The sequence below is a fragment of the Myxine glutinosa genome, chromosome 11, assembly GCF_964187855.1.
Source record: "Myxine glutinosa chromosome 11, kmMyxGlut1.1, whole genome shotgun sequence".
Lineage (NCBI taxonomy): Eukaryota > Metazoa > Chordata > Myxini > Myxiniformes > Myxinidae > Myxine > Myxine glutinosa.
In genome coordinates this window covers 41355845-41368233 of record NC_136271.1, presented here as the reverse complement: position 1 = coordinate 41368233, position 12389 = coordinate 41355845, and the positions used below count along the sequence as shown (strand labels likewise).

The following is a 12389-nucleotide window of genomic DNA, read 5'->3' as shown; positions in this document are numbered from 1 at the left end:
GGGGTGGACGGCAAACAATACAAGACGACAAAGACAGATAAGCCGAGCTCCTTGTGTACATTTTACAAGACGTGTTATTTTCGTAATTAATCTCCCTCGTTTGTGTTTGCTGTCTGTCGTGTGGGGACGTCCCGATTAGAGTTATTAGATTTACCGGCGGGCTTTTTCACTGGCTTTACTTTTCCTAATAAACCCTTATATTATTTTCTGTATATATTTGAACGCAGTTTTCCTGGGTGTTTGATTTTAATAGATAAGGTTGCGGAGCCTTCGCTGCGTCCCGCCATTCCGCGCGTTGGTGTTGAACTTGAGTCCGCCATTGAGTGTTCGCCTCGGGAGTTAAAGTCTCGCAAATCGGTCATCCGTAACTGTGGTGTTAACCACGGTTACGCGACAAGTGGTGTCAGGAGTGGGATTTGAACCCGTCGGACAAATTTTTTTGTCCGCGGCGAGACATCGACACGGTCGGACAAATTTTTTTGTCCGCGGGGCAACATCGACACGGTCGGGCGTACATTGCGCTCGACGTTCGAACGCAAAATTTTTATAGTTGAGGCGGAGAAATTTGATAATCAATTGGGCATACGGAGCGCGATATCGCGTCTTCGTCAAATTTAAATTGTGTTACTGGAATTATTAAAATAAATACGCGCGCGGGAAACAATCTTCCGGAAAGCGGATGTCGGAAATTGACGAGATGGAAGTACGCAGCGAGGCCTCCGTCAGCGTCGGGAGTGAGCCGGAAATGGGGGATAAGGAGGATAGCGTTGGAACTTTCCCCGCCGCTGGGACGGCCCCGATAGATCTCCAGACCATAGTAAATTTAATAAATGCTCAGAGGGCCGATAGTGAGCGACTGGGAAAGCAGATGGGAGACATGAGGGCTCAGAGTGAGCGATTGGAGAACCAAATGGAGGTAATGAGGGACGAAGCGAGGGCTCGGAGTGAAAAATTGGGGGCAAGGAGGGACGAAGCGAGGGCTCGGAGTGAAAAATTGGGGGCAAGGAGGGACGAAGCGAGGACTCGGAGTGAAAAATTGGGGGTAATGAGGGACGAAGCGAGGGGTACCGGTGAGGGGTTAGACAACGGGATAAAAGAGGTGAAAAATGGGTTAGAGGGGTTAGAAAACAGTATGGAAGGAAAAATTGGGGAAATGGCACAGCAGCTGGGGGAACGAATTGATGGCATAGAAGGGAGAGTGCAAAACCAAATTACGGACAGACTGGGGAAATTTGAGGGTAAAGTAGAAACTCAAATGGGGGCACAGGAGAAGCCAAAGGTGGCAAAAATTGAATCGGAATGGGGGGAAGCTAGATTGGGAACAGGAGAGAGTACGGCCCATGCAGATGTGCATGTTGCTCACAAGCAGGGAATTGCACAGGGAATGGCAATTGAAGTAAATGGGGAGACCGCAGGTGCACAGGTGGATGGGGAATGTCCACAGGTGGATGGGGAATGTGTACAGGTAGATGGGGAATGCCTGCAGGTAAACGTGGAGTGTCCACAGGTGAGCGGGGAAGGAAATTTGGAATGTGAGAGTTGTAATGGGGAATGTTTCCCACATTCTGGCCTGGTTGTTTATCGGGACCGTGTGGATGTCACAACACCCCAACCGGGGGATGAATTTGGAATTGTGCAGCACCAGGGCGGTGGTGCGGAGCAAGAGGGGGTAGAGTTTTTGGGGGTCCGTGCAATGGAGCCGGACCAGGTATTTATTGGGGATATTGATCAAAGCCTGGCGGGGCCAGGAATGATTTGTAATGATGAGGATGATTTGATCCAGCGGCTGGAGACCTGTGACAGTCCCATGGAGGTAGAGCTTGTTCAGGCCCAAAGGAGTCTGGGGGAAGAGGTGAGTTGGTCCAAGGAGGTGGTTGGAATGACCGAGGGGACGCTCACTGTACACTGCTATTTGGAAACAGAGGCTCCAAAATTGGACAACCAGTTGGGGGAGTGTGTTGGCTCCGGGCTGGATTTGGATCTTGGAGGATCGGGAGATAGAGCTTCTGGAGATTTGGTCCCTGTAGGGAATTTGGATCAACTGCAGGGAGGGGCAGAACAACCGGTGGTAGAGGTTGTTCCCTGCAGCTGCGGAATGGCAGTGGGAATGAAAATTTGTAAAATAAAATTACAATGGGAAATTGATTTGGAGCAGCCATGGTTTGGATTGGTCCCCGGGCTGCGGGATCTGGATATGGAGAGGTCATGGGTGATGGCCTCGGGCAAAAGTTGCCCCTTTCAAAATTTGGGTATGCCAGCCAGCTGGGGGGCTGTGATGGCGAGATTTGGACGTGGGGTCCAGCCTTGGGTGTCGAGGTACGACCTGGGTCCCACGGGGGGTCTGGTGGAGTGTGGCGTCCCTTGTCCGTCGGGGCGCCGTCCGAGCTGGTGGCTCGGGCCGGCAGGGTCACCGGACCCTGGTGGGGGTTAAGACCTCCAGGGAGGTCCGAGGTGGTTTCTCAAGCCTGGGATGGCAAATATTGAGGACCACTGGGGGGAGGTGTTGTGGGTCGCGCTTTGGTGGTGGCACCGCAGATGGCCAGCTTGGGCCTGATGTAGTGATCACCCGGGCATGCGACCTGACACCCTCTCCCTGAGACTTTGGGACAACTGGCATGTGATGACCTGCCATGCCGTGTTGGTCGATGGACGCGGGTCAAACCGAATGGACAGGGATGGAGATAGCCTGCCGGACAACCATTGGGGCATCTGTGGAACGTGATGGTGTGAGTGACCTTCCACAGATGCTCCGTTGTGATTTATGGACTCTCGGGTTGGGAAGAGAGCCATGGGGATGTGAATCGGGAGATGTGTAACGAGCCGAGCATATGGGCCATGCTCGGCTGGCATGTGTATGGCAAAGCCTCCTTCTTTGGTGAGGTGAGTGAAATGTGACAAATGGTTGGCATGGGTAATCTGTGGGTTAGATGCAAATTTAAGGGTGGATTTTGAAATGCCATGGTGGACACTGTACAGTGACGCCATTATTGATCCAGGTGTGTAGACCAAAGTGTTGGAGGCTGTGATGAAATTAATAGGGTAGCAGGACACAGTTTCAACTGGTGGCGGGGGCAACTGTGCTGATATTTGGGACGCGGGATGATGGGGATGTAGTTGTGTAGCCTGAGGGTCAACGTGGTGCTGTGCGTGTCCGAGGTGTGTGGACCATGTCTTCTGGGTGGGTCTCCTGGTGGAGCATGGCTGTTGACTGGACCTTGGTGTGGTCAAGTGTGGGTGAGCACTGGGGGGCTGCAGTTCTGTAGTCGGACTGGGGGATGATGGGGAGGTGCAGGGGACGTGGCTGTAGGGATGCCACGCACTGCGACCGTGCCCCCCAGGGCCGAGGTTGTGTGTGCGGTAGTGTGTGTTGTGGCAGCAAGTGCTCACCACATTGGCCAGCTGGGGCTGCTGCAGCTGTGTTCCTCGCAGGGGGGCCGAAGGATGGATGGTGGGTCGCGCCCTTATGGACACTCATGGGCCATGTTGGCGTTTTGACTGCTCACCTTGTCCCGGTGACCCTTGCACGGTAGAGGTGCAGAGCTGTCGTGGCCACAGGTAGTTGTGTAGTGATGATCACCGTTGGATGCGGATCCACATACCTGCCAGTGTAGTGGGGACAAAAGAGAAATTTGGAAGTATTTGGTAGGCCCAATGTGAAATTTTGGGATTGTGAAGGGTGGATGACACTCTTGGACCTGACCAACCTGCAACTACCTGCACTTGAGGTGAGTGTTTTGAGGAGTACTGTCCCAGGCTTCAGGATTTGCTTTGGGAAATTGGGGACATGTAATTTGGAGTTGGGAGGCGGGTGAGAGTGATGACATGGCCGGTGAGGGGATGGAATGGGAGCCACAGTGTCTTGTGGGTGGCGTATGTTTTTGTATTGTGGTTAGGTGTTTTGATGTGGTCGTGAGAGTGGAACCTGGAGAGTGAGTGATGATTATTGGAGATAATGAGGGGCGATAAATTGTGCTTTTTGGAAATGTGCTAATGGAAATGTGTAAGGATTCAATGATTCGAACTGTGAATGGGATTTCACATTGGCAGGCCATGGCAAGCCTTGTAACACCTTTTACACCATCTATGAATTGTACTGAATTGTGCTGAGTTGTGTGGAGAATTGAATGGCAGCGGGGGAGGAAGTGTGTTTTGGGGACCATGGGTGGGGAAGGTGTGTGTGTCCGCAGGTACAGAGCAAGCTCTGAGGAGCGATGCCTGCGGGCCCCCCTCTGCGGCAATTACCCCTGGCAGCCGGTGGTAACTGGAAATTGGAGCTCGTCGGTGGAGGGTCTGGTTGGGCGCCGCGGGGTGAGGAAGTCCCCCGGTGACCCGTGTTGCTGCGCGAAAGCAGGAGGCAAAGGAGCCTGGTGTGTGTGGAGACCCTCACCGGCGAGGTAACGGCGGAAAGGGGCTGTTGGGCTGTCATGGGGCCAAGAGGTAAAGGGGGGGGGCAATGAACTTGTAAGTCGGTTGACTTGTTTTTGGGACTGCGGGCACCACAGCCTGATGTGCCCCCCACCATCTTTTTGTGCGGTACCTCCCCGCTGCCTAGTTGAGGAATGCACACACACGTGAATGACATCAATGCCATGGTCCTGCAGGGGGGTGTATTGAAATAAGTACTTTGTTGATTTTTTTGAAATGCCTTGATGACCTATGGAATGAGAATGAGTGGTTAAGGGGTCTGTGTAGCATGAATGTGGGCGAAATCCACCGAGCCGTGTCACTCACCTGTAACATCTGGACAGGGCCCGTGGAAATTTAGGGGGATGCATTGGGGATGGCCCCGCAGGTAAGGTTGTGTCTTGTGGCATCCACCGGGGGACGCGGTCTGTAGACCGGGGTATGTACAAAGGTTAGAGTTTAGAGTTTTGGAAAGATGGTTAAGTTTTGTGGTTAAGTTAGTGTTGTGTGTTGTTGTTTCCTCCCTCCACAGGAACAACGAAGAAGATGTACATACTTGCATGATGGTTAAGGGGTTCAGCATGTTAAGGAAGTGTAGGTAGGTAGTCCGACTCACTTCCCACAGCCCTTCCTGATTTATTTCATAGGTTAATTAAGTGTGTGACAGTAAGTGTTAAGGCTGGAATGGTAGCCCTGCGGTGAACCTTGCAGGAGCTACGGTTCCAGGGGGGGGGCTGTGTTATGAATTTGGTAATGCAACATCTAGAGCTAGGTAGATCTGAATAGGTAGGTATTCGGCTGTCGTGACAGGGACTCTACATGTAATAAGTTATTGATGTTCAGGCGGTTGTCGGGGTAAGATGTATGAGTGTGGATCTACCTGGAGATTCGAGTGTTAAATAGTGAGGGATTAAAGGTAACGCCCCTGTGAGTATCACCTAGTAATCAAACCTTTGTCCTTTATGGCACTGCAAACCACATAAACATTAGTTAGGTCCTTAGCGCAACATTAAATAATTCCCTTTCCCTGACAAGGACTTCGTATTAAATTGACAGGAAACCAGGTCAAAAACACCGCCACAAGTGGCCGCCACCGTGTACACCTCCAAGGCCTACAAACCTGGCCGGCACGTGTTATGCCGGGACCGCAGGGTGGCGGAGGGGGGAGATGTCAGGAGTCGCGGGAGGCTTTGATTGGCTGAGGAGTGCGCCAATGTGACGTCATCGGCCACCAATATAGGCGACGGTCGGACGCCATTTCAGGAGTTCGCGGAGTTGAGTTGAGTCCAGAGTGAGTTCGCCAGTTCGCGAGAGTTGAGTTGAGTTCGTGGCAGACGCAGGCAGGCACCAGAGAGTTGAGCGGTGGTGGAGAGTTGGAGAGGACACGCCATTCCAGTCGCAGTCGAGTTCGAGCTTGGCAGTGAGCAATTGAGAAGCGAGTTGGAAGGACGAGACGTGCAGTCACACCTGCGTTCTCTCCGGTCCTGTCTTCGTGCTTTGTGTGGGGATCGACCTCGTGTGAAGCTGCTGGCTTGCGTGGGGTGCTTTGGAGCGTGGTGCACGGACCTGGTGGGCGGCGAGAGGATCGGAGCCTGGTGGAGCGAGGCCTCGTGGGTGCATCGGGGCCGAGCGGTGCCGGGGTGGACGGCAAACAATACAAGACGACAAAGACAGATAAGCCGAGCTCCTTGTGTACATTTTACAAGACGTGTTATTTTCGTAATTAATCTCCCTCGTTTGTGTTTGCTGTCTGTCGTGTGGGGACGTCCCGATTAGAGTTATTAGATTTACCGGCGGGCTTTTTCACTGGCTTTACTTTTCCTAATAAACCCTTATATTATTTTCTGTATATATTTGAACGCAGTTTTCCTGGGTGTTTGATTTTAATAGATAAGGTTGCGGAGCCTTCGCTGCGTCCCGCCATTCCGCGCGTTGGTGTTGAACTTGAGTCCGCCATTGAGTGTTCGCCTCGGGAGTTAAAGTCTCGCAAATCGGTCATCCGTAACTGTGGTGTTAACCACGGTTACGCGACAATATATTACAATGTATATATATATATATATATATATATATATATATATATATATATATATATATATATATATATATATATATACATATATATATATATATATATATATATATATATATATATATATATATATATATATATATATGTATATATATACATATATATATATATATGTCAGAAACCACCTTTTCTGATCGAAGTAGAGTTCCACCAACAGGCTTGAGAATGACGAGACCTTTATTAAAATAACACTTTATACGGATCCGGAGGAGACAGACATCTACAGCAAGCTACAGCAAGAACATGCCAAGTCAAGCCTTCCTGAAAACACATTGATTCTCATTCATTTATATATGAATACGATTATCAGAAAATCTCCGAGAGAACAAAGCGACTGGCGAGAGTCCCTCCCCGTCATTCCTAGCCCCCACCGTTATCCGCTCTGTCATTCGGGGGAGTGCAGCACGCACCTTATCATTCGGACCAGATGTGATTTCAAAACTCCGACGAGGCAGAAAATATAACTCATTAAAGGGAGGGTGCATTCTTGGCTTCGACAAACCCATAAAGTATATGGGTTTGTTCAAAATGAGTAATTCAGAGCATGTTTATACAGAGTCAAGCGTCGCTGTGATTAATACAAAATATATATGGTTCACGATAGGTTTTATGTCTGCAACCTAAACATTCTGCTAGTGTTACGCAAAATCACGCGCATGTGAGCGTTCTCCTGCCCGCGGCTCGAGGCGCCGTCTGAGAATCATGATAGGGATTTTACGACCGGCCTTATCTAGCCTCGAAAGTGCACACGTATACAATTTGTCCAACACGACTGAAGCGAGCCTTTCCTCATTTTAAATGAAAGCGAAGCAAAAACCTCATTGTAACTCAGGCGTCACTGTCATTAAACAAAACAGTTAATGTTTTTGGCAATTTATCAAAGGATTTATGTCTACGATTCAAGCAGCCTACCTAAGGTTCGAATACATTTTATTAACTCATGAAATAACATTATAGAACAGCATTTTATAACATAGCTTACGTGGTAATACGTCAGTCAACCGGCATTTATAATTGAGCATTAAGCAGTAACAAATCTGAGACCTGACATTCCTTCCTCTTGTCTCGTCGAGACAAAGTATCTCAAGAGACAACGTGCCACATCGGGCTTTATTGAAAGACCATCGTGTAATGCGGGTATCTCCCAAGGGCATACCGTGCGCCCATAGCGCCTCGCCCGTGCATTTGGGGAACGTGTCGTGTGGTGCGTGCTTGGAGCCTGAGGGCTCAAAACATGAAAGTTCATTAACGTTTCGGATCCACAACGAAGACGTCTGGTCCAGATGAGGTTCTGCTCCGCCAGAGGGTGCATCACTTCCCCTGCGGAACTGGCTCCCCCCACCCTTTGCAGACGCAGTCCTTGCAGATCTTCGAAGTTAATCAACGGTCATGCCCATGAGGTCCCTCACGTGTTGCTGTTCTGGGGAATACAAAATGTCGTCAGTATCTTGTGTCTCAATTTCCTGGTCAGGGTACAGAGCGTAAAAATCCGAATCCGAATCACTTGAAGCAAAGAGATCCGCAACATGTGGATCAAAGAGATCCGAAACATTTGAAGAAAAGAGAGGGACTTCCTTTATGTCAAAGTCTCCCATGGGCGCCTGGTCGGCTTGCGGGTCTAGGACATCCGCGTCGGGTCCCTCAACCGCCAGACCCAGCGTCGCAATCAGATCCATAGTTGGGTCAGAAGGGGGCGTGCAGCTGTCAGCTTGTAATACATAAGAGGCGTTAGCCAGTACACGCAAGGGGTTTATAGCACAAGTATCACAGTCATCACAGACACCGTTACAGGCAGCAGCCAGTTCCCACATGGGATCAACACAAGTATCACAGTCATTACAAAATTCAATGCAATTTTCTGGAGCGCCGGTCACGTCTGCCTTGTTGAAGGACCCGTTCAGGTCGACGGCCTCTGTGGTCAGAACCATAGTCGTTGTCGGCGGCTTCTTCAATTTCCATCCTGTAAAATACTTTCTCATACAGAGGAGGACTAGAGATTTCATTAGTGCCCCCCAAATTACTACCCCGATTATCACAGCCAGTGCGGTCAATAACCACTTCACTATGGTGCCCGTCCATCCCTGGAACCAGTCAGTGAGCCAGCTAAATGTATAAGAATTTTCGCGCGCGATCCGATCGATCGTCAGGGCGTGGCTAGTTTCCCTTAGTCTCACTATTGCGGCTGACACTCCTTCAGATGGATCGGGTATGTAAGTGCAACATTTTCCCTCTATTATTCCGCATACCCCTCCTTTCTCTGCCAAGAGCATGTCCAAAGCCACCCGATTCTGCATCACCATTGTACGCATGTGAATCACCGTATCCAATAGTATGTCATGAGCCGTAGCGGTGTCGTTTGCCACCTTTTCTAGGGCCAAAGCCAATTTATCTATCCGGAAACTATCCATGACTGTGCCCGCTCCTGGGAAGAAGAAACCAAACACCTTTTCCCATAGGCTCCCGTGTAGTTTAGTGGTTCCATCTTCGTTCATGACTGACCTCTTATAACGCCTGTCCAAGGACTTTGGGTCTAGCTCATCCAGTATCTCAACGTCAGGAAGGACTGAACCCAGATAACATGTGCCCCCCCAATTATTTGGTAAATAGGGGTAAGCCTTGTCGCCGCATATAAACATTGTCCCATGGGGTGGGACCAGGTGGGTGGATAAGCACTGGGTTCCCCTTACCACCCCATTAATCCTACTAACCCCCCTAGAGAATGTTATAGCCGTTATGTTGTGGTTGTGTTTATCTTGCAGTACTATTCGTAGTGTAATCCCCGAGCTCCCTTGTCCCAGCTTCCCGGGGAGAGTGTAGGCGCATTCTGATTCTCCCATACGCAAGTGGCCGGAACCCTGGAGGCAGACCGTCCCTTTCTGTGGTTTGACCCAGACGGGGGCAGGCCTCTCGGCCACATGGGCAATCATTGACGGGCGATAATTAAATTGTCGATTGCAACTCTTGCCGTTGTCAACCCCTTCTCTTTCCAGCGTGGTGACTAAACATGGGGAATCGATAGGTTGTGAGCAGAGGTCATTGAGGGACAGAGGTAGCACTATCATGTGTATTCCTGTGGTGCCTGCTTGGGGAAAGTGCATGCACGACCAGCAGTGTGTCCTATTTTGAATTGTTGCCACCTCCCTGGCCACTTTCCAATATGTGTTTTCCCCCTTCTTTGGGGCCTTATTCTGGGGGTGTGGCGTGAGTATGTATTCGATGCATGGTGTGTATTTAGTTTCGCCCCTGGCCGCGCCAGGGGTCCAGACGCTGCACCGGACCTGCATGGTCATGTCTTTCCCTAGGCGTGTGCGTGTTTGTAGCTTAAAATCAGGGGTTCCCCATTGGTATCCTGGTTGGGCCAAGGTCTTAATTCTAGCTTGCCCGTCTTCCCGGAACTCTCGTTGCTTTTGTAGTACCATGCCAACGCGTCCAGGCCCTGCCGACAGTGCTAGCCAATTTATGTTCACCCAATTTGTGTGCAGGGCTTTCTGTTCGAAACATGGTAGTGATACTCTTTGTCCCCATGTTACGGTGAGGTGTCGGGTTTCGTTTTCGCATCTATTGGAATCGGAGTTTCCCCTAGCTGCTGTCGCTACCAATAGTATCGTACCTATGATTAGGCCCATCCTTACTGTGGTTGCTGTGGTGTAGTGTCTGGTGCTTGTATGGCCAACTTACAGTGCGTGGCGTGGATCCACGAGGTCTTGCCCTCGCAAAAGACGGCCGTTGGTGTAGTCAGCAACACCTGGACTGGTCCCGTCCACCTTGGTTCCAAGGCGTTCTTGCAGGTGAAGTGCTCCACGAACACCTGGTCTTTTTCCTCTGGTGGAACACCTGGTCCACAAATCTCCTGGGAGCGCCTGGTCTACAGGTCTCCAATTCATAGATTCAATTCATTCAATTCATAGTTTCATAGAACACCTTTTCTCCAATTTCCTAATCCACTTTTTTTCAAGTGGATCCAATTTTATCCAATATTCAATTTTTAAATTCAATCCCATTTAATCCAGTCCAATTCAAATTAAATTCAATCCTTCTCTCAGCATCCCATTACCTGTTTCCAACATCAATAAAAATAAAATTATAAAATTAATAAAAATCAATCATCTCAACTCTCAAATCGAATCAAAAAATAAAAATAAACGAAAATTACTTCAGCGAGAGTTTCAACTAGAATTAACACAAACAAACCACCATTAACCTCCATTAACCTCCCCCTATTATTTATTTATTTTCACGAATAAACAAATAATAGAAATAACCTGGTCTACTTCCAATTTCAATTCTGGTCAGTTCTGGTGTCTGGTCACACACAATGTTTTCCTCACCCACTGTGATTCGCTCAAAATAGATTCTCACTGTTATGTCTGAAATTCGTCTCATGAAAACCCATTCAAGAGTCCGGTGTGACAGACAGCCAAACACATAGACACGCCGAAGACCCCAGGGTACCCATCAAACTAGCTTGTCCCCAGATCCACAACACAGCGAAACATGTAAGTTTACTAAAATAATCACTTACTCATAACTAATACTCATACCACTAATTACTCATAATAACTCATAATTACTTATGTAATTACTCATGCCAATACTTACTTAAAATAATGTAATATCCCAATCTTCACCCTTTATGCAAATCGAAGCACCCCGGACAACCCACAACCAATATCAACCACTGTAGCCGCCTTCCCCTCCAGGCAGCCACACACAGCCACATACATCTCCATGCACGTCACACAAGACAACAGCCAACGAGTGTGTCCACCACACAGAAACCTTTGGCAATGCAACAACCGAACTCCCAGACAACCAACAACAAAACCCAATCCATCTCCATGGCTCATCAAGCAGTTCCAACTTAATCCAGCTTCACATACCGATTTCCCCAAAAACTCGTGAAACTTCACCCCCATTTTGGAAAAACCCTGGACTAAACCCTGACACCCTAAATAACTTCAGACCCATCTCCAATCTACCCTTTCTGTCAAAAGTTTTGGAACGTGCTGTGGCCACTCAACTCAAACATCACCACTCTGCCAATAACCTGTATGAAACATCCCAATCCGGATTCTGCTCCAGCCACAGTACTGAAACTGCTCTCCTCAAAATCACCAGCGACCTTTTCTCTCCTCTGATGCCGGCAACCTCAACATTTTCATTCTCCTCACCTCAACGCCTCCTTTGACATCATCAATCACACCATCCTCCTCACCCTGTTTAGACCAGCTTGTGCCTATTAAACCCAAATCAGTTCACTCCCAAGCCCACAAGGACCACCTACTACTCTCAAATTATCCACTCTGGCTCCGGAATCCCAAAAGCACTCTTCTCTATAATAAACGAACTAAATAAACAAACTTTACAACGTGAACAAACTCCTCAGCGCCCTGGATACCGCCACCTGTCATTCAGAGTAGACAACAGCATCTCCTTTCTGGCTTTCAGCATCTCCTTTCTCCTTTCTGGCATCCAAATAAAATTCTGGCTTCAAATCAACTTCCTCGAACTTAACTATGATAAATCTAAATTAATCTTCGTTTGCCCCAAACCCACTCACCAAATTCACCCATAACTTTGCCCCCAACATCGATGGTCATTTGAACACAAATTGAACAAAATTAATCGAACAAAACACTTCCATTAACTCGACATTCTTTTCACAGCACCAAGTTCACTTGAACATCTTTTCCTGGATACTCCCTCTTATCCAACTTTCAATAAACTGGAAAATGCTTCGCCATGGAATAGTCCACCACTCATGTAAATAATCATAAGAGTTCTGCGAAACATCTCCATCTTTAAAACTTAGCCAACCAATTTTAAACCACATGTTTTCCCCCCAAAAAACAAGTCACATTCTTTGTATATTGCCAACATTGTTCATCGTTTA

General features: G+C 48.6%; 1 protein-coding gene across 1 annotated transcript; it reads left to right on the top strand.

Annotated features, from left to right (window-relative positions):
• Positions 1-1042: 1042 nt before the first annotated feature.
• LOC144888272 (uncharacterized) lies at positions 1043-11835 on the top strand. Its single transcript, XM_078765918.1, has 3 exons — positions 1043-1423; positions 1487-1852; positions 11821-11835. The coding sequence occupies exons 1-3, from the start codon at positions 1046-1048 to the stop codon at positions 11833-11835; spliced, it is 759 nt and encodes a 252-aa protein (XP_078622044.1). The 5' UTR covers positions 1043-1045.
• The last annotated feature ends 554 nt before the right edge of the window (positions 11836-12389 follow it).

Coding starts and splice junctions, on each gene's coding strand:
- LOC144888272 (XM_078765918.1), top strand. CDS start 1,046: ATGAGGGACGAAGCGAGGGGTACCGGTGAGGGGTTAGACAACGGGATA. Junction 1,424..1,486: donor GGGAGACCGCAGGTGCACAG/GTGGATGGGGAA, acceptor GAATGCCTGCAG/GTAAACGTGGAGTGTCCACA.